The sequence below is a fragment of the Hordeum vulgare genome, chromosome 1H, assembly GCF_904849725.1.
Source record: "Hordeum vulgare subsp. vulgare chromosome 1H, MorexV3_pseudomolecules_assembly, whole genome shotgun sequence".
Classification (NCBI taxonomy): Eukaryota; Viridiplantae; Streptophyta; class Magnoliopsida; order Poales; family Poaceae; genus Hordeum; species Hordeum vulgare.
Window position 1 is genome coordinate 347,439,877 of NC_058518.1, and position 19,697 is coordinate 347,459,573.

General features: G+C 45.8%; 1 protein-coding gene across 1 annotated transcript; it reads left to right on the top strand.

Moving 5' to 3' along the window:
• The first annotated feature begins 1,487 nt into the window (after window positions 1-1,487).
• Window positions 1,488-6,007, top strand: LOC123435506 (deubiquitinase DESI2-like). Its single transcript, XM_045115575.1, has 4 exons — window positions 1,488-1,818; window positions 1,927-2,188; window positions 4,164-4,231; window positions 5,618-6,007. The coding sequence occupies exons 1-4, from the start codon at window positions 1,684-1,686 to the stop codon at window positions 5,882-5,884; spliced, it is 732 nt and encodes a 243-aa protein (XP_044971510.1). The 5' UTR covers window positions 1,488-1,683; the 3' UTR covers window positions 5,885-6,007.
• The last annotated feature ends 13,690 nt before the right edge of the window (window positions 6,008-19,697 follow it).

Here is a 19,697-nt window from a genome sequence, read left to right on the forward strand (position 1 = left end):
TGTAACAAGGTTTTGAGAAGAGAGGTCGGACTGCCGCAAGTGTGACAAGTTCGCGCCTTGAGCTCGACAAAATACATCGCGAGGTAAAAGGAATGTTGCATATGACAACATTATCGAGGTTTGTCAAACAACTTTACACACACGGGAGTTGGCTCTTTCTGCCAGGAGCTGCTACTAACTACCAACTCAGGTCGTTTCCATGTGTACGTGAATCTACAGGTTCGTACACTTAAGGGGCTACAACAAGTGTGACGAGTTCTCGCCTTGATAATCTATAACAAGGTTTTGAGAAGAGAGGTCAGGTTGCCGCAAGTGTGAGAAGTTCGCGCCTTGAGCTCGACAAAATACATCGCAAGGCAAAAGGAATGTTGCATATGGCAACATTATCGAGGTTCGTCAGACGACTTTACACACACATGGGAGTTGGCTCGTTGTGCTAGGAGCTGCTACTAACTACCAACTCAGGTCGTTTCCATGTGTGCGTGAATCTATAGGGTCGTACACTTAAGGGGCTGCAGCCCATTCGAATTGGATCTGAATGGAAAATGGATGTAGACACATAGTGGGCCTCATGTGTTGAGCCCACCTCGAAGGTCTATATAAAGGGGAGTGAGTGCACCTCCTAGGGTTGATCGTTTTGCTCCCTTATAGTTGTCACCACTCCCACGCCACCATGCCTTGTGACGGGACCTACCACTCCGCCGCTCTATGCTGCTCCCCGTACGTGTGGATACCTTGGGGGCATCACATCTACGGTGCCCGGACGAACCATTTGAGGGAACTGCAAGGAGTCGTTCGAAGGATCCACGAGGAGTTGTTTGTGGGAGATCGTTCTTCGCGGGAGATCGGCTACACGAGGAGGAGACGCCTCGGCTGCTCGATTACACGCATCACCAACTCTTCGTTCATTGTGGTGATTGCGTGTCTAGTAAACCCAATCCCGTGATCTAGTGGGTGTGTGGTAGATTTTTTTTATTTGGCGCTAATGTAGCGTACGACATGTTCTAACGTTTACTTTCATATTAACGATCCCATTTCATAAAATAAGCAGACCGAATCGAAAACATATCATTTTTCGTATAACATCATGTTGCTAGTATGTGTTATACATCAATGGACCATATAGTTCCTCCAATCAGATATTCATCATAATTATTTAAAGCAAGATCAATCAAATACTCCATCTTAGATAAAAGATGCCCCCTCTCGAGCGAAACAACTTTCCTAGTGACACAATTAGGAATTCAAGTGTCTTCTCGGATATTGATATTTTGTTCATTCCCCACCAGTTAAATATAATCATGTTTTAGAGACTATTTTGCCAGGTAAAAAACAAACCTTTTTTAGTATTCAGCAAATCGCCATCAGGACATCACGGTTTTTTTTTTTCCTCTGAAAGACTACACGTTGCCAGCAACCCTGAAATGGAACCAGCGGCAACAAGAAAGAAAGAAAAAGGAAAGCTGGTAATGGAGGCCCAATAGTCAGTGACCGTAACTCGAAATGTTCCCGATCCCATCGCCGATAAGAATACCCGTACCGAGGACGTGACCACCTCCTGCAAAGCAACCACCCGCCCGCCGACGATTCGATCCCCCTCCCCGGTTCACCCCAACCGCTCCGCCCGTCGCCGCCTGAGAGGGGGAGGAAGGGCCGGAGGGGGAGGGGCTGCCCGTCGGCGAGATGAAGGAGGTGGTGCTCCACGTGTACGACGTGACCAACAGCGACTCCGAAAAGACCAACAACACCATCCTCCAGATCAACCGCATCTTCAAGGACCGCATCGGCCTCGGCGGCATCTTCCACAGCGCCGTCCAGGTCCTCCCTCGCCCCGCTCGCCCGGATCCCGGCGACGCATTCCGCCTGCTTGCTTCCCCCCTCTTCCTCCAGATCCCCAATTCTCATTTCCCGATGTGCCGTGTGCAGGTCTATGGCGAGGAGGAGTGGTCGTTCGGGTTCTGCGAGAACGGCAGCGGGGTGTTCAGCTGCCCCGTGAGCAAGAACCCCATGTACACATACCGCGAGCGCATCGTCCTCGGCGAGACGGAGTGCACCATAGCCACCGTCAACAGGATCCTGCGGGAGCTCAGCCGCGACTGGCCAGGACACTCCTACGACCTCCTCTCCAGGAATTGCAACCACTTCTGCGACGTGCTCTGCGACAGGCTCGGCGTCCCCAAGCTTCCAGGTAAGGAATCAAAGGAGTTTTTTTTTTTTCTTTCGAAATCGGAGATTCAGATATTTGTTCTTCTGATTAGCCACTGGGCTGGCAGTAGCCAGTATTCCGTCATATGTACATCTGGCCCCGAAAGGATACCAAATCTCTGGTGGTAAAAGTAATTCACAACTTTGTCGATGCTGTCGATAGGAGGATTCAGTTTAGTTAATTTGATTGGCTTGACTAGGAAAATAAACTGAAGTTGAATTGGATGCTGTGGTGACGCTGAGCTTATCGCAGATAGTTTAGCGATGGTTTTCAGCTAGCAGATAGTAGTTAGAATGTCTGTTGATGCATTTCACCTTGTATCTTTCAACTACATTGCTGGTTAATCGCAACTGTTAAACGGGAACCAGTAGCAACAAGAAAGAAAAGGAAAGCTGGTAACAGGGGCCCAATTGTCAGTGACCGTAACTCGAAATGTTCCAGTTCCCACTTCCCACCACCATATTGTTTAGCTAATTGCTGTGGTGAAAGCCAAGGACATAGAGTTTTGCATATTGCTACTCATCTATATAGGGTAGATGATGTTGAAGTGTTGAACTTGAACTTGAACTTCAGGAGCGGAGTGGACGTGGCTGGAAAGACCGAAAGAGTGTGGTGCGGGCTATAATGACTATTTAGCTAATATTGCCTTCACTTGAACGTGTTAATTGCCTTACAAGTAGAGGAGATTCACCTCAACATGATACGGCTGGTGCCCATGGCCTTTTAAGACCATGAAGACCTATCTATCTTCCGCTGGAACTCTATGTTAGCTTGTACAACTTGCAAGGCTCAGTTTACATTGCTGAACTGTGCTGCCTGAAGCTTGTTTTGTGATCTGATTTGGAGTAGTGAGAAAAACAGGAAAAAACTAGTTAACCAAATAATAAATAAGCAAAAACTGGTTGGGCAAATGGGGTTATCGTAACCTTCTACTCCATATGTGGCCTAAGTATCTAGGTTTTATGAATTCTGGAGCCTGGGAGCCCTTAGTTTTTCACCATTGGGTGATATAGGGTCAGTAGCAGTCTAGCAGCCATGTCCGTGTACTAGGGCCACGTGAAGTCAATTCTGCTATGTTGGATTGGTTTTAGTGTGCTTAACTTAGAACTATTTTTTTGGTTAGTACTATTATAGTATGGAGATTCGACCCGCAATGTTTTATGGTACTGAGTGTTGGCCGACTAAAAGCGACATGTTCAACAGTTAGGTGTGGTGGAGATGCGCATGTTGAGATGGATGTGTGGCCACACAAAGAAGGACCGGGTCCGGAATGATGATATACGAGATAAAATTGGGGTAGCACCGATTGAAGAAAAGCTTGTCCGACGTCATCTGAGGTGGTTTGGGCATATTCAGCGCAGGTCTCCAGAAGCTCTAGTGCATAGAGACGGCTAAAGCGTGCTGATAATGTCAAGAGAGGTCGTTGTAGACTGAACTTGACATGGGAGGAGTACGTCAAGAGAGATCTGAGAGACTGGAGTATCACCCAAGAACTAGCCATAGACAGGGGTGCGTGGAAGCTTGCTATCCATGTGCCAGAACCATGAGTTGGTTGCGAGCTCGTATGGGTTTCAGCTCTAGCCTACCCCAACTTGTTTGGGACTTAAGGCTTTGTTGTTTTTGTTGTTGTTGTTGTTGAAGATAAACTGTTGTTCCCTCACACCTGAAGTTTTACTATAAGATGATTAATGTATAGAAAGGCTGCTGGATGAGATTATTAGTGTATGAAAACTACATAGCATAGAAGGACTTGATGAGTTAACTTTGTAAGCTAACTTGGATTATTGAATGAAATTTTAAGCTATATATATGTCCCTAGACGCCTTGAGTGATGGAGATGTCATTCTTTCCCGATTGTTTTCCATGTTGCTAGGATCTAGTATTTCCATTCAGATTTGAAATGACTTAACAATTGGTTTATTTTTATTTGGCTGATCTTGTATATTGAACCTTGCAGGCTGGGTTAATCGTTTTGCCAATGCCGGCGATACTGCTGTGGTGGTTGCTGAGAATACAGCAGTTAAGGTGTGTATTTAATCTGTTTGTATGTGCGCCAGTCTTTTTGCACAGCTATTGTATCCGCCAACTACTTCCATGCGTGTTTATTTGCTGTGTTACACTATTTTAATTGTTACAAGTTTAGTTCGTTCTGCGTTGCATAGATATTTCAACACAGTATCTCAGCGTTATATCTCGTGCAGCTCTTGCCTTGTTACCTTGCGACCATGGGGTCACGGGTTCGAGTCCTGGAAACAGCCTCTTGCAGAAATGTAGGGAAAGGTTGCGTACAGAAGACCCAAAGTGGTCAGAGCATTCCCTGGACCCTGCGCAAGCGGGAGCTATTTGCACCGGGCTGCCCCCTTTTTAACTCAGCAGTACATTATTACAACCTGCAAGTTAAGGGGCATATCGACAGAGATTCCGGATTTAGGCCCTGCCCTCACTTTCAAATATGGTACTTCAGAGCAATTTATTTTTGTGATAGATGTGACAAATTTTCATCGCTATTCGTTCATACCAGCCGATATCTTGGCATATAAGCGGTTATGGTTTTCTTAATCCTTGACCTCATCATTAAATCCAGGATCATTGTATTACCTCCAACCTTTTTTTTCTGTGACTGCATGGCATGCAAAATTAGGGTTGGTTTAGTGATAATGAGGCGTCTATTTCAGCAGAATTTTCAACATTATTGTCTTGGTAAATTGAACATGCTGCACTGCATGTGATTGTTAGTGCCGGCAAGCCCTGAATGTCTGAACCATGCAGCCACCATATGAATGCACATCATTTGCGGGTCCATACTGCATAATCATCGGTTTGACTTTTTACCCGTCTTTTTCTCATGTTAATGTGATGGTACAAATAGATATCAAAACTACAGAAAAGTGCATAGTACAAGCAAGGGGGAAATCAGTTAAGTTTTGCCAAAAAAAAAACTACATTTGTATCTAGAAAAATCTAAGACAAGTAATATGGATCGGAGGGAGTAATTAGTTTGGTTTGAGCATGCTTTCTGTTGTAGTCCGCTGTCATTCTAATGTCCATCTTGGATACTTGACTAATCTGAATGTATGTTTTTTTAATGTTATATTTAGTGGTCTTCAGTAGAATGCAGCTAGCTTTAAAAGTAATGTCGCCTGTACTATTTGGTTATCTTGCTCTTTGCTTCCCTATTTTTTGGTACTTCCTTTGTTCATATTTTTCTTTTCATCAAGATGCTATTTGCTCGCTAAATACCCTATGGGTTTATTAATTTTTGCATTTGGTGCTAGCATCGAAGCTTTGGAGTTATGTTTACGTGTAGTGTTATGGGTTCATTGTGATTCCATGATTTGTCTGTTATCTTTCTTATACATATTATATCGATTATTTTCCTTGACATGATTGTTGCAACTTTATGTTTTGCAGTTCAGGCAGGCTAAAACAGAAATTGTCAATGCTAGTAGAGTAGCATATAGATTTATGGCCGGCCTGACTTCGAAAAATCAGGCTTCACAAGAGTCTCCAGGTGACCAAAATAGAGGCGGTTCACCTACTTTCCAGGGAGCATGGTTCAAGAATGTTGTTTCAGCTGGGGCAAAGCCGTCCACAAGCGGGTCAACTCCCTCACAAGAAGCTGATGACGCACCCACCTTGCAGGGCCAGAAATCAGCAGAACAATCGACAAGGTTGTAGCCGTTGCTGTCACGGCAGACCTGCCGACCGTTGTATTGGAATCTGTAGTGTAACAGTAGCCAACATTTGTTCAAACATGTTTATTCATACATCAATCTATGTGTCTCTGCAATGCAACTGAAAGCATCAGGTGTGAAAATTACTCTTCGAGCTTGACAGGCTCACTAACCAGGCTGATAACTTCGGGAAGGTGCCCAAGAAAAACATTTGCCTTCCATTTAACTAGATGCACTACTCACTGGTGACCATAGTTTAAGGGAGTATGGGTGGCGCCGACGTTTTGGTAGTTTAAATTAAACTTTCAGAACGTCCTATATTAGTGAACAGAGGGTGTAATTCTTACAGGTAGTAAGGTCTTGTCGGATGTGGCTTTTAAACGCTTCAAGATCCTTGCAAGGCAGTTTTCTGGTACAACTACTGGAATTGGTTTGTTCGTAGATATACAGGCGGGTACACAGATTCAGATCCAAGCATCAACAGCAGATTCCCTCTTCAGGCCAAAGCGCTCGCGCTACTTCTTCCGGCCAAAATCACTGTTTTGACCTCTCTTTTTTTTTTTTTTTTTTTTTTTTTTTGTTGTTGTTGTTGTTGTTGTTGTTGCCAAAACCACAATTTAAACCTCTTTAATAAAAAACACTGATTTGAAACTTTTTGGTGATGTCATTCACCATAGCGTTTGGGTTGCATGAAACACGCTATGGTCCATGGCATTTACCTCCGCAGGACACATTTTTTAAAATAAGACAACATCTTTGTCATTTCATTAAATTAGGGAGAGGGTTTGTAATAGAGCCCGGTCAAGGGAAAGAAAAAAAAAGGCTGTTACTCTCACGGCATTACAAGAACCAAATGCTTAGCGCCCGCTAATACCCACAAGCTAATCTCTTCTTTGGTGATACACACGATCATCGTGGAGGGGGGCGCGTCGTTGCGAAAGACCCTCGCATTACGTTTTCTATAGAGCTCCTAAGAAATCAACATCAACATGGAGGGCATGACCTTCCTCGAGCGGCCTCTAGTTTGGGTCAGGCTAATCCACCACTCGCTGACCGAACCCATCGCGGTCCAATCCCGGGGGTTGACAACCGGGAGGCCAAGCCAGGCCACGGCGTCACACCAAACTCTCATCGAGAAGCGACAGTGGAAGAGAAGATGGGTCGAGGTCTCCTGGGTTTGCTTACAAAGGGGACACATACCACAATTGGACCATCCTCGGCATTCCAAACCCTGTTTTGGAACACAAGCCACGTGAAGAGTTTGTTTTTTGGTGGCGTCCAAACTTTTCAGTCATCAACAAACATAGGCGAAATTGTGTGCCCCTCAAATTGTGCTTTATAGGTCGAGGATGTGGAGTACACATGTGACAGCCCGATGCCGACGCCCTAGAAGATTCCCCTTCTATTCCGTTTTTGTCGTGTGTCTATTTTCTTTTGTCGCATCATCATCGCATCATGCGCATCATCGACATTGCATCGGCACCCCGTTGTCGCCAGTTTTCAAAAGTTGCATCCGTTGTTAGTTGCCGGTTCTCGTCGTTGTCCGTTCTGAGCCCGACCGCACTCGCACGCGCCCGCGGCATCGTCGAAACCTTGTTTTTAAAGTGTGCGTAAAACTTTCTCTCATCGAGGTGAAACTTGGCATGCGGTCGTGATTAGTTATAGCTAGGCCGCCTGTCGAATTTCGTCGCGATCGGAGTCCGTCTGGTACCCGAACGGTCGACCGTAGCGACACCGTATTCGGTCTATCGTCGGACGTGTTTCGGTGTTTTAAATCTTGTTGCCGCGCCGTGCTATTTCCCTCTCACCCTACTTAGCCCATCTACACAGGTCAGTAGTGCCACCTAGCCACTTCCTCCGTTCGTGGACATCGGATCGCGATCGGACGGACGAGGTCCACCCCACCTTAGACCAACTCTATATAAACTCCACCCCCTAGAGAGACCTCTCTCACTTCACTAGGGTTCCCCCTAGTCGTTTTTGCAGCCAACCCCCTAGAAATCCCCACCTGCTAGCCCACACCCTTCAAATCCCGCAGCCCAAGCTCCATAGCCTTTCTCAGCCTTCGGATCTGAGATATGGGGCTCAGATTCGCCGAAATCCCCACCTACCGGACATGTCCGTGATCAAATCGAACATGTCCGGGCGACCACAGGAGCTCCTCCCATGCCCGCATATCCTCCCGTGCCCACAACTCCTCCCATGCCCATCGCTCCTCCCATGCCCGCATCTCCTCGCCGGATCTCCCCCCACCGGCCGGAGTAGTGCGCCCTCGCCTGTGCGCGCCAGCCCGCACGGGATCTCGAGCCGCCAGGCCTTCATTCTGCTCTCCTCTTCCTCCTTCTTCTCCCCCCTTCCCCTCTCCTCACCCGTTTCCTTTCTCTATCGCAGGTGCAGGCCTCCATGGCGCCAGCGCCGCCTCCTGGCTCGTCCCGTGCGGGATCGGTCGAGGGGAGGAGACCCCCCCGCGTTGACCTCCGCCTGGCCACGCGTGGCGCCAGCGCCAGCAGCCGCTGCGGCCCAGGGTACCTAGCGCTCGCCTCCGGGGTGGGCTGAGCTAGCGCCGCCGGCCCACCTCGTGCGGCCTCCTCGGTCGGCCCAGATCCGTCCCAGGCTGAGGCCTCCCACGTGGGCCGCCTCCACCAACCTCCGCCGGCCCACTCCACCATCTCCTCCAGCTCCAGGTCCGCCGGCCCGAGGCCCAAGGTGAGGGCCACTTCCCTGACCGACACCTCATGCGTGATTTAGTTATTCAACGCTGCCCAGTTTCAGCCCGGTAGAACAGATTAGGCCCGTTTGCTATTTTTTTAGGTTTTCGAATTTATTTATTTCCAGATATGCTAGATATTTAAATGCCCGTATCTTTAAAACTGTAAGTCGGATCGAGGTGTGTTGTATATGGTTTCCATGTAGTTTTACGCGGAGAATCCGTTTATAAAACTTGCGTATTTGTTTGACGTAGTTTGAGCTGCCATATGCCTAGGTTTACGTGCTGTCTAGATAGGATAGACGCCGTATTTATTTTTCGCGCAAGACCGAGTTGCTCGTATACCGTAGATTAAATGTCCATGTTTTAGGGACCACTTTTCCATGTATTTTAGAGCGGTCATTTGTATTTTTGCGTGTAGGGAATTGCCGGTAGTTTATTTTCCTATGTATAGGTTATTTTCTCGCATTTTCGTGTGACATTATATTATTGTGCAACCTCACATATCTTATATGTTTTCGGGGTAGAAAAATCCATGGGATTTTTCTGTGCAATTAGTTTTAGCTTTTGAGCAAGTTAGTTCGCGCGATATTTTGCCGTGATGCCGTTTTGTTTATTTCGTAGGATTTATTCCGTGCTTCGTTTGACGGAGTTGTCAACTAGGGAGTTGTTCTTGGGTGTTTAGACTAGCCCCTGGTATTTTTAGTTGCAATAGAAATGCATGTTTAGGTGTGGTTTGATTGCCCTCAAGTTGCTACAAATAGTGCTGATTTGGAGGTGCTGAAATATTTCTAAGTCTGGAATCTGTTATATTTTGTTGCTGTCTTGTCTTGCTTGTATCTTGTGATCTGTAGCACTTTTGAGGTTAGTCCAATGGAGTTAGTTGTACCCCTTGTGTTTCTCTAGCATTCTGTGAATTTTCATGCCATTTGGAGTCCTGTAGCTATAGGTTTTGGTGATTTCAATATGGCTTCAGATCGAAAACTGCACTTTCATGAGATGTAATTTTCACTAAGTCTGAAATAGTGTGTGAGATGCCATTTTATGTCTTATTTCCCTAGTGATCCATGATGCCATGCTAGTTGTTGTTAGTTGTTTGTAGTATTTCTTCTTGCCCACTTTCGTGCCATGCCTTGCTTGAGCATATCGGAGTTGTGTAGCTCGTAGTTGTGGGGTGTAGAAAGTGCTATGCGGCTGATTTTGGCAGATTGTAGTGATTTCTTGTTTAGCTCGTAGTTTTTGATCCGTAGCTCCGATTTGATCGTGTCCTACATGAAAATTGCTTAGAATCTCGTGTAGTTTCATTTTATCTTGCTGGTTGTATGTTTTGAAGTGCTCGTGACCGTCGTTGCACACATATTGCATTCATGCCATCATATCTTGCGATGCTTGTATCTTTTGAACCGTAGCTCCGTTGGAGATGTTCTCTATGTGTAGATTTCTTGAAATGACGCGTAGAATCACGTGAACCTATTTGTTTTGCTGTTTAACAACTAATTAAATGTGTTAATTCAGATCTGGACAGAATTGTAAATTAACATGTGAGGTCGTCTCGGAGATGCTATATGTCATTTCCGACCTCATTTAAAATGTCTAGATAGGTAGTTTAATTTCCGCTTCACCTCTTGCATGTTTGACAACATTAATATTGCTGTGTAAATAACTGGTAGTGAACTAAATAATTCATATGTGGAGTTTCGTCAATATGCCACTCGTTGCATATTGAACTTCACTTAATGTGTAGTGTTTGTTTGACGTGAATTGTCATGCCGTGTCTTGCATGTATTCAGCTTCTCATGCATCATTTGTGTTGTGCATCGTGTGGTGAATATCGTCTGTTGATTCTTGTTTCCGGTTTGCTTCGTCTCGTTAGAGTTCCGCAAGCGTGTCGGATTGTGAGGACCCGTTCGACTACATCGGTTCGTCTGCTTCACGGAGGCATTCTTCTTCCAAGCGGGATCTCAGGCAAGATGACCATTTCCCCAGATACCATTACTATCATTGCCATGCTAGTTCTTTCGCATCTATCGTTTATGTCTCGTTGCCTACCACATGTTAAATATCAGCCTCTCAACAATGCCATGATTACCTTCAACCTGTTCGACCTAGCAAACCACTGATTGGCTATGTTACTGCTTGCTTAACCCTGTGTTAGCGTTGCTAGTTGCAGGTGCAGTTGCTTCCATGTGATAACATGGGTTCCTTGTTATATCACCATATTAAATGTTATTTAATTTAATGCACCTGTATACTTGGTAAAAGGTGGAAGGCTCGGTCTTTCTAGCCTGGTGTTTGTTCCACCTTTGCCCCCTTAGTTTCGGCTACCGGTGTTATGTTCCATAAATGAGCGCTCCTAACACGATCGGGGTTGTTATGGGGACCCCCTTGATAATTCGTTTTAGATTAAAGCTGGTCTGGCAAGGCCCAACTTTGGTTCTACATTTGCCCAACATAATAATTTTGTTAACACTGAAATGCATAGGGAGTTAGCGCTACCCGAGGAGTAATTTTACATAAACAGGGGGGCCAGTGCTGATGGTGTTGGTTCCAAACGGTCTGCCTGCGGGGCCACCGCGAGGAAACTCGAGGTTTGGCACTCGTAGCTAGTTCCATCCGTCGTGTCCTGAGAACGAGATACGCGGCTCCTATCGGGTACATCGACACATCGGGCGGCCTTGCTGGATTAGTTTTACCTTTGACGAGATATCTTGTGCATCGGGATTCCGGTGATGCTTTGGGTAATCTTAGAGTTGCGGTTTTCCACTAGGGAATCCGACGAGATCGCGAGCTTCGTGATCGAGGATTTCTATGCGGCTTGTGGTAATTTGTGATGGACTAGTTGGAGCACCCCTGCAGGGTTAAATCTTTTCGGAAAGCCGTGCTCGCGGTTATGTGGCAACGTGGAAACTTCGTTTAACACTAGTTCTAGATAACTTGAAGTTAACTTAATTAAAATATGCCAACTGTGTGCGTAACCGCGACTGTCTCTTTCGTGAGTTCTTTCTCCGATCGAGGACAAGGTGGGGTTATGTCTGACGTAGGTAGGTGTTCAGGATCATTCATTTGATCATCAGTAGTCACGTCCGTTATGCGTAGATCTTTCCCCTCTTATTTCTTGTACTCGTAAGTTTAGCCACCAAATATATGCTTAGCCGCTGCTGCAACCTCACCACTTAACCATGCCTGACCCATTAAGCTTTGCTAGTCTTGATACCTTTGGAAATGAGATTGCTGAATCCCCTGTGGCTCACAGATTACTACAACACCAGTTGCAGGTACAGGTAAAGGTTACTTGACGCGAGCGCGTTGTTTGTTCATCTGGAGTTGCTTCTTCTTCTTCTTCTTCATCGATCTAGGATGGGTTCCAGGCCGACAGCCTGGGATAGCAAGGATGGACGTCGTTCTTATTTTTCTCGTTTGTTTTTCATCCATAGTCGGACCCTGCTCTTACTCTTGATGTTTATGGAATGTACTGATGCGACTCTGATGTAGCTTGTGGCGAGTGTAAGCCAATTCTATTTATATCTCATCTTTTCAGTACAGGTACTTGTAACGATATCCATTCTTGCGACACGACGAGATGCGCTTCTATCCCTGACGAGGCCTTCGTGCCAAATTAAGGATAGGGTCGTATCTTGGGCATGACAACACACCATCCGAAGTGAGCTTCGAGGAGATCTTATCGGGGATGTCCGCGGCTAGCTGGATGTGGCTAAGCAAATCCCAAAGGCAGACAAACTGTTGGATGTGCTCAATGGAGGCCTTGATGGATGTTTATCTGACTCACCTAGGAGTTGTTATGCAAGGCTCTATGGACAAGGGAATTTTTCTTTTTAGAGCAGTCAAAGATCTTGGACGAAATTGTTGGAATTATGCCCTAGAGGCAATAATAAATGTATAGTTATTATTATAATTCCTGTATCAAGATAATAGTTTATTATCCATGCTATAATTGTATTGAATGAAGACTCATTTACATGTGTGGATACATAGACAAAACACCGTCCCTAGCATGCCTCTAGTTGGCTAGCCAGTTGATCGATGATAGTCAGTGTCTTCTGATTATGAACAAGGTGTTGTTGCTTGATAACTGGATCACGTCATTAGGAGAATCACGTGATGGACTAGACCCAAACTAATAGACGTAGCATGTTGATCGTGTCATTTTGTTGCTACTGTTTTCTGCGTGTCAAGTATTTATTCCTATGACCATGAGATCATATAACTCACTGACACCGGAGGAATGCTTTGTGTGTATCAAACGTCGCAACGTAACTGGGTGACTATAAAGATGCTCTACAGGTATCTCCGAAGGTGTTAGTTGAGTTAGTATGGATCAAGACTGGGATTTGTCACTCCGTGTGACGGAGAGGTATCTCGGGGCCCACTCGGTAATACAACATCACACACAAGCCTTGCAAGCAATGTAACTTAGTGTAAGTTGCGGGATCTTGTATTACGGAACGAGTAAAGAGACTTGCCGGTAAACGAGATTGAAATAGGTATGCGGATACTGACGATCGAATCTCGGGCAAGTAACATACCGAAGGACAAAGGGAATGACATACGGGATTATACGAATCCTTGGCACTGAGGTTCAAACGATAAGATCTTCGTAGAATATGTAGGATCCAATATGGGCATCCAGGTCCCGCTATTGGATATTGACCGAGGAGTCTCTCGGGTCATGTCTACATAGTTCTCGAACCCGCAGGGTCTGCACACTTAAGGTTCGACGTTGTTTTATGCGTATTTGAGTTATATGGTTGGTTAGCGAATGTTGTTCGGAGTCCCGGATGAGATCACGGACGTCACGAGGGTTTCCGGAATGGTCCGGAAACGAAGATTGATATATAGGATGACCTCATTTGATTACCGGAAGGTTTTCGGAGTTACCGGGAATGTACCGGGAATGACGAATGGGTTCCGGGAGTTCACCGGGGGGGGGGGGGGGGGCAACCCACCCTGGGGAAGCCCATAGGCTTTGGGGAGACACACCAGCCCTTAGTGGGCTGGTGGGACAGCCCCAAGGGGGCCTATGCGCCAAGAGAAGGAAATCAAAGGAAAAGAAAAAAAAAGAGGGAGGAAGTGGGAAGGGAGGGGGACTCCTCCCACCAAACCAAGTCCAACTCGATTTGGGGGGGGGGGGGAGTCCTCCCCCCCTTGGCTCGGCCGACCCCTTGGGAGTCCCTTGGACCCCAAGGCAAGGTCCCCCTCCCTCCTCCTATATATATGGGGCTTTTAGGGCAGATTTGAGACGACTTTCTCACGGCTGCCCGACCACATACCTCCATAGTTTTTCCTCTGGATCGCGTTTCTGCGGAGATCGGGCGGAGCCCTGCTGAGACAAGGTCATCACCATCCTCCGGAGCGCCGTCACGCTGCCGGAGAACTCTTCTACCTCTCCGTCTCTCTTGCTGGATCAAGAAGGCCGAGATCATCGTCGAGCTGTACGTGTGCTGAACGCGGAGGTGCCGTCCGTTCGGTACTAGATCGTGGGACTGATCGCGGGATTGTTCGCGGGGCGGATCGAGGGACGTGAGGACGTTCCACTACATCAACCGCGTTCTCTAACGCTTCTGCTGTACGATCTACAAGGGTACGTAGATCACTCATCCCCTCTCGTAGATGGACATCACCATGATAGGTCTTCGTGCGCGTAGGAAATTTTTTGTTTCCCATGCGACGTTCCCCAAGAGTGGCATCATGAGCTAGGTTCATGCGTAGATGTCTTCTCGAGTAGAACACAAAAGTTTTTGTGGGCGGTGATGTGCGTTTTGCTGCCCTGCTTAGTCTTTTCTTGATTCCGCGGTATTGTTGGATTGAAGCGGCTTGGACCGACATTACTCGTACACTTACGAGAGACTGGTTTCATCGTTACGAGTAACCCCCTTTGCTCAAAGATGACTGGCAAGTGACGGTTTCTCCAACTTTAGTTGAATCGGATTTGACCGAGGAGGTCCTTGGATGAGGTTAAATAGCAACTCATATATCTCCGTTGTGGTGTTTGCGTAAGTAAGATGCGATCCTACTAGATACCCTTGGTCACCACGTAAAACATGCAACAACAAAATTAGAGGACGTCTAACTTGTTTTTGCAGGGTATGATTGTGATGTGATATGGCCAACGATGTGATGTGATATATTGGATGTATGAGATGATCATGTTGTAATAGAAATATCGACTTGCACGTCGATGGTACGGCAACCGGCAGGAGCCATAGGGTTGTCTTTATACTAACGTTTGTGCTTGCAGATGCGTTTACTATTTTGCTAGGATGTAGCTTTAGTAGTAATAGCATAAGTAGCACGACAACCCCGATGGCAACACGTTGATGGATGATCATGGTGTGGCGCCGGTGACAAGAAGATCGTGCCGGTGCTTTGGTGATGGAGATCAAGAAGCACGTGATGATGGCCATATCATGTCACTTATGAATTGCATGTGATGTTAATCCTTTTATGCACCTTATTTTGCTTAGAACGACGGTAGCATTATGAGGTGATCTCTCACTAAAATTTCAAGACGAAATTGTGTTCTCCCCGACTGTGCACCGTTGCTACAGTTCGTCGTTTCGAGACACCACGTGATGATCGGGTGTGATACACTCAACGTTCACATACAACGGGTGCAAAACAGTTGCGCACGCGGAACACTCGGGTTAAGCTTGACGAGCCTAGCATGTGCAGACATGGCCTCGGAACACATGAGACCGAAAGGTCGATCATGAATCATATAGTTGATATGATTAGCATAGGGATGCTTACCACTGAAACTATTCTCGACTCACGTGATGATCGGACTTGGGATAGTGTAAGTGGATCATGAACCACTCAAATGACTAGAGAGATGTACTTTTTGAGTGGGAGTTTAGCATATAATTTGATTAAGTTGAACTCTAATTATCTTGAACATAGTCTAAGTCCACTTTGAATATATTTGTGTTGTAGATCATGGCTCACGCAAGTGTCATCCTGAATTTTAATACGTTCCTAGAGAAAGCTAAGTTGAAAGATGATGGAAGCAACTTTGTAGACTGGGCTCGTAATCTTAAGCTAATCTTACAAGCTGGAAAGAAGGATTATGTCCTTAATGCTGCGCTAGGAGATGAACCACCCGCTACGGCTGATCAGGATGTTAAGAACGCTTGGTTAGCGCGTAAGGAGGACTACTCAATAGTTCAATGTGCAGTCTTGTATGGCTTAGAACCGGGACTTCAACGTTGCTTTGAGCGTCATGGAGCATTTGAGATGTTCCAGGAGTTGAAGTTTATCTTTCAGAAGAACGCCCGGATCGAGAGGTATGAGACCTCCGATAAATTCTATGCTTGCAAGATGGAGGAAAACTCGTCTGTCAGTGAACATGTGCTCAAAATGTCTGGGTACTCAAACCGTCTAGCTGAACTGGGGATTGAACTCCCGCAAGAAGCTATCACTGACAGAATCCTTCAATCACTGCCGCCAAGCTATAAAGGCTTTGTGTTGAACTACAACATGCAAGGGATGAACAAGTCTCCCGGCGAGTTGTTTGCGATGCTGAAAGTCGCAGAGTCTGAACTCCGTAAAGAGCATCAAGTGTTGATGGTGAGCAAGACCACTAGTTTCAAGAGAAACGGCAAAGGCAAGAAGGGCAATTCGAAGAAGAGCGGCAAGCCTGTTGCCAATCCGCCGAAGAAACCCAAGGCTGGACCTAAGCCTGAAACAGAGTGCTTCTATTGCAAGGGTATGGGTCACTGGAAGCGCAATTGCCCCAAGTATCTGGCAGATAAGAAGGCGGGCAAAGAAAAATCAGGTATATTTGATATACATGTTATTGATGTGTACTTAACCGGCTCTCATAGTAGTGCCTGGGTATTCGATACCGGTTCTGTTGCTCACATTTGCAACTCGAAGCAGGAACTGCGGAATAGACGAAGGCTGGCGAAAGACGAAGTGACGATGCGCGTAGGAAACGGTTCCAAGGTTGATGCAATCGCCGTCGGCACAGTGTCACTTCAACTACCATCGGGATTAGTGATGAACTTAAATCATTGTTATTTAGTGCCTGCGTTGAGCATGAACATTATATCTGGATCTTGTTTATTGCGAGACGGTTACTCTTTTAAGTCTGAGAATAATGGTTGTTCTATTTCTATGAGTAACATCTTTTATGGTCATGCACCGAATGTGAGAGGATTGTTCATATTGAATCTCGATAGCGATACACATATACATAACATTGAGACCAAAAGAGTCAGAGTAAACAATGATAGCGCCATATTTTTATGGCACTGCCGCTTGGGTCATATTGGTGTAAAGCGCATGAAGAAACTCCATGCTGATGGACTTTTGGAGTCACTTGACTTTGATTCACTTGACACGTGCGAACCATGCCTCATGGGCAAGATGACTAAGACTCCGTTCTCCGGAACAACGGAGCGTGCAAGTGACTTGTTGGAAATCATACATACCGACGTGTGTGGTCCAATGAGCGTGGAGGCACGCGGCGGATATCGTTATTTTCTCACCTTCACTGACGATTTAAGTAGATATGGTTATGTCTACTTGATGAAGCACAAGTCTGAAACATTTGAAAAGTTCAAGCAATTTCAGAGTGAAGTGGAAAATCATCATAACAAGAAGATCAAGTTCCTACGGTCTGATCGTGGGGGTGAATATCTGAGTTTCGAGTTTGGTGCTCACTTAAGACAATGTGGAATTATTTCACAGTTAACACCGCCTGAAACACCACAGCGTAATGGTGTGTCCGAACGTCGTAATCGTACTTTGTTAGAGATGGTGCGATCTATGATGTCTCTTACTGATTTGCCGTTATCATTTTGGGGTTATGCATTAGAAACAGCTGCATTCACTTTAAATAGGGCACCATCAAAATCCGTTGAGACGACACCGTACGAACTGTGGTATGGAAAGAGGCCAAAGTTGTCGTTTCTTATAGTTTGGGGATGTGATGCTTATGTCAAAAAGCTTCAGCCTGAAAAGCTGGAACCCAAAGCGGAAAAGTGCGTCTTCATAGGTTACCCGAAAGAGACAGTTGGGTACACTTTCTATCTCAAATCCGAGGGCAAAGTATTTGTTGCTAAGAACGGAACTTTTCTCGAGAAGGAGTTTCTCTCGAGAGAATTGAGTGGGAGGAAGACAGAACTTGACGAGGTTGTCGAACCTCTCATCCCTCTAGATGGTGGCGCAGGGCAAGGGGAAACCTCTGTCATTGCGACGCCGGTTGAGGAGGAAGTTAATGATGATGATCATGAAACTCCAGTTCAAGTTTCTGTTGAACCACGCAGGTCGACGAGATCACGCGCTGCTCCAGAGTGGTACGGTAATCCCGTCTTATCAATCATGTTGTTAGACAACAATGAACCTGCAAGTTATGAAGAAGCAATGGTGGGCCCAGATTCCAACAAATGGCTAGAAGCCATGAAATCCGAGATAGGATCCATGTATGAGAACAAAGTGTGGACTTTGGAGATACTACCTGAGGGCCGCAAGGCTATTCAGAACAAATGGATCTTTAAGAAGAATACGGACGCTGACGGTAATGTGACCGTTTATAAAGCTCGACTTGTGGCAAAGGGTTTTCCACAAGTTCCAGGAGTTGACTACGATGAGACCTTCTCACCCGTAGCGATGCTTAAGTCCGTCAGAATCATGTTAGCAATAGCTGCATTTTTCGATTATGAAATCTGGCAGATGGATGTCAAAACGGCGTTCCTTAACGGTTTCCTTAAGGAAGAGTTGTATATGATGCAACCCGAAGGTTTTGTCGATCCTAAAAATGCTGACAAGGTGTGCAAGCTCCAGCGATCCATTTATGGACTGGTGCAAGCATCTCGGAGTTGGAACAAACGCTTTGATGAGGTGATCAAAGCATTTGGGTTTATACAAGTGGTTGGAGAATCTTGTATTTACAAGAAAGTGAGTGGGAGCTCTGTGGCGTTTCTAATATTATATGTGGATGACATATTACTGATTGGAAACAACGTAGAGCTTTTGAAGAGCATAAAAGGTTATTTGAATAAAAGTTTCTCTATGAAGGACCTAGGAGAAGCTGCTTACATTCTAGGCATTAAGATCTATAGGGATAGATCAAAACGCCTCATAGGACTTTCACAAAGCACATACCTTGATAAAGTTTTGAAGAGGTTCAAAATGGAACAGTCCAAGAAAGGGTTCTTGCCGGTGTTACAAGGTACGAGATTGAGTAAGACTCAGTGCCCAGCAACTGATGAAGATAGAGAGCATATGCGCTCCGTCCCCTATGCTTCAGCCATAGGCTCTATCATGTATGCGATGCTGTGCACTAGACCGGATGTTAGCCTGGCCATAAGTATGGCAGGTAGGTTCCAGAGTAATCCAGGAGTGGATCACTGGACGGCGGTCAAGAATATCCTGAAGTACCTGAAAAGGACTAAGGAGATGTTTTTCGTGTATGGAGGTGACGAAAAGCTCGCCGTAAAAGGTTACGTCGATGCAAGCTTTGACACAGATCCGGACGACTCTAAGTCGCAAACCGGATACGTATTTATTCTTAATGGGGGTGCAGTAAGCTGGTGCAGTTCCAAGCAAAGCGTCGTAGCAGATTCTACATGTGAAGCGGAGTACATGGCTGCCTCGGAGGCGGCTAAGGAGGGTGTCTGGATGAAGCAGTTCATGACGGATCTTGGAGTGGTGCCAAGTGCACTGGATCCAATAACCTTGTTCTGTGACAACACTGGTGCCATTGCATTAGCAAAGGAACCAAGGTTTCACAAGAAGACCAGACACATCAAACGACGCTTCAACCTCATCCGCGACTACGTCGAGGAGGAGGACGTAAATATATGCAAAGTGCACACGGATCTGAATGTAGCAGACCCGCTAACTAAACCTCTTCCACGGCCAAAACATGATCGACACCAGAACTGTATGGGTGTTAGATTTATTACAATGTAATTCACATGGTGATGTGAAGGCTAGATTATTGACTCTAGTGCAAGTGGGAGACTGTTGGAATTATGCCCTAGAGGCAATAATAAATGTATAGTTATTATTATAATTCCTGTATCAAGATAATAGTTTATTATCCATGCTATAATTGTATTGAATGAAGACTCATTTACATGTGTGG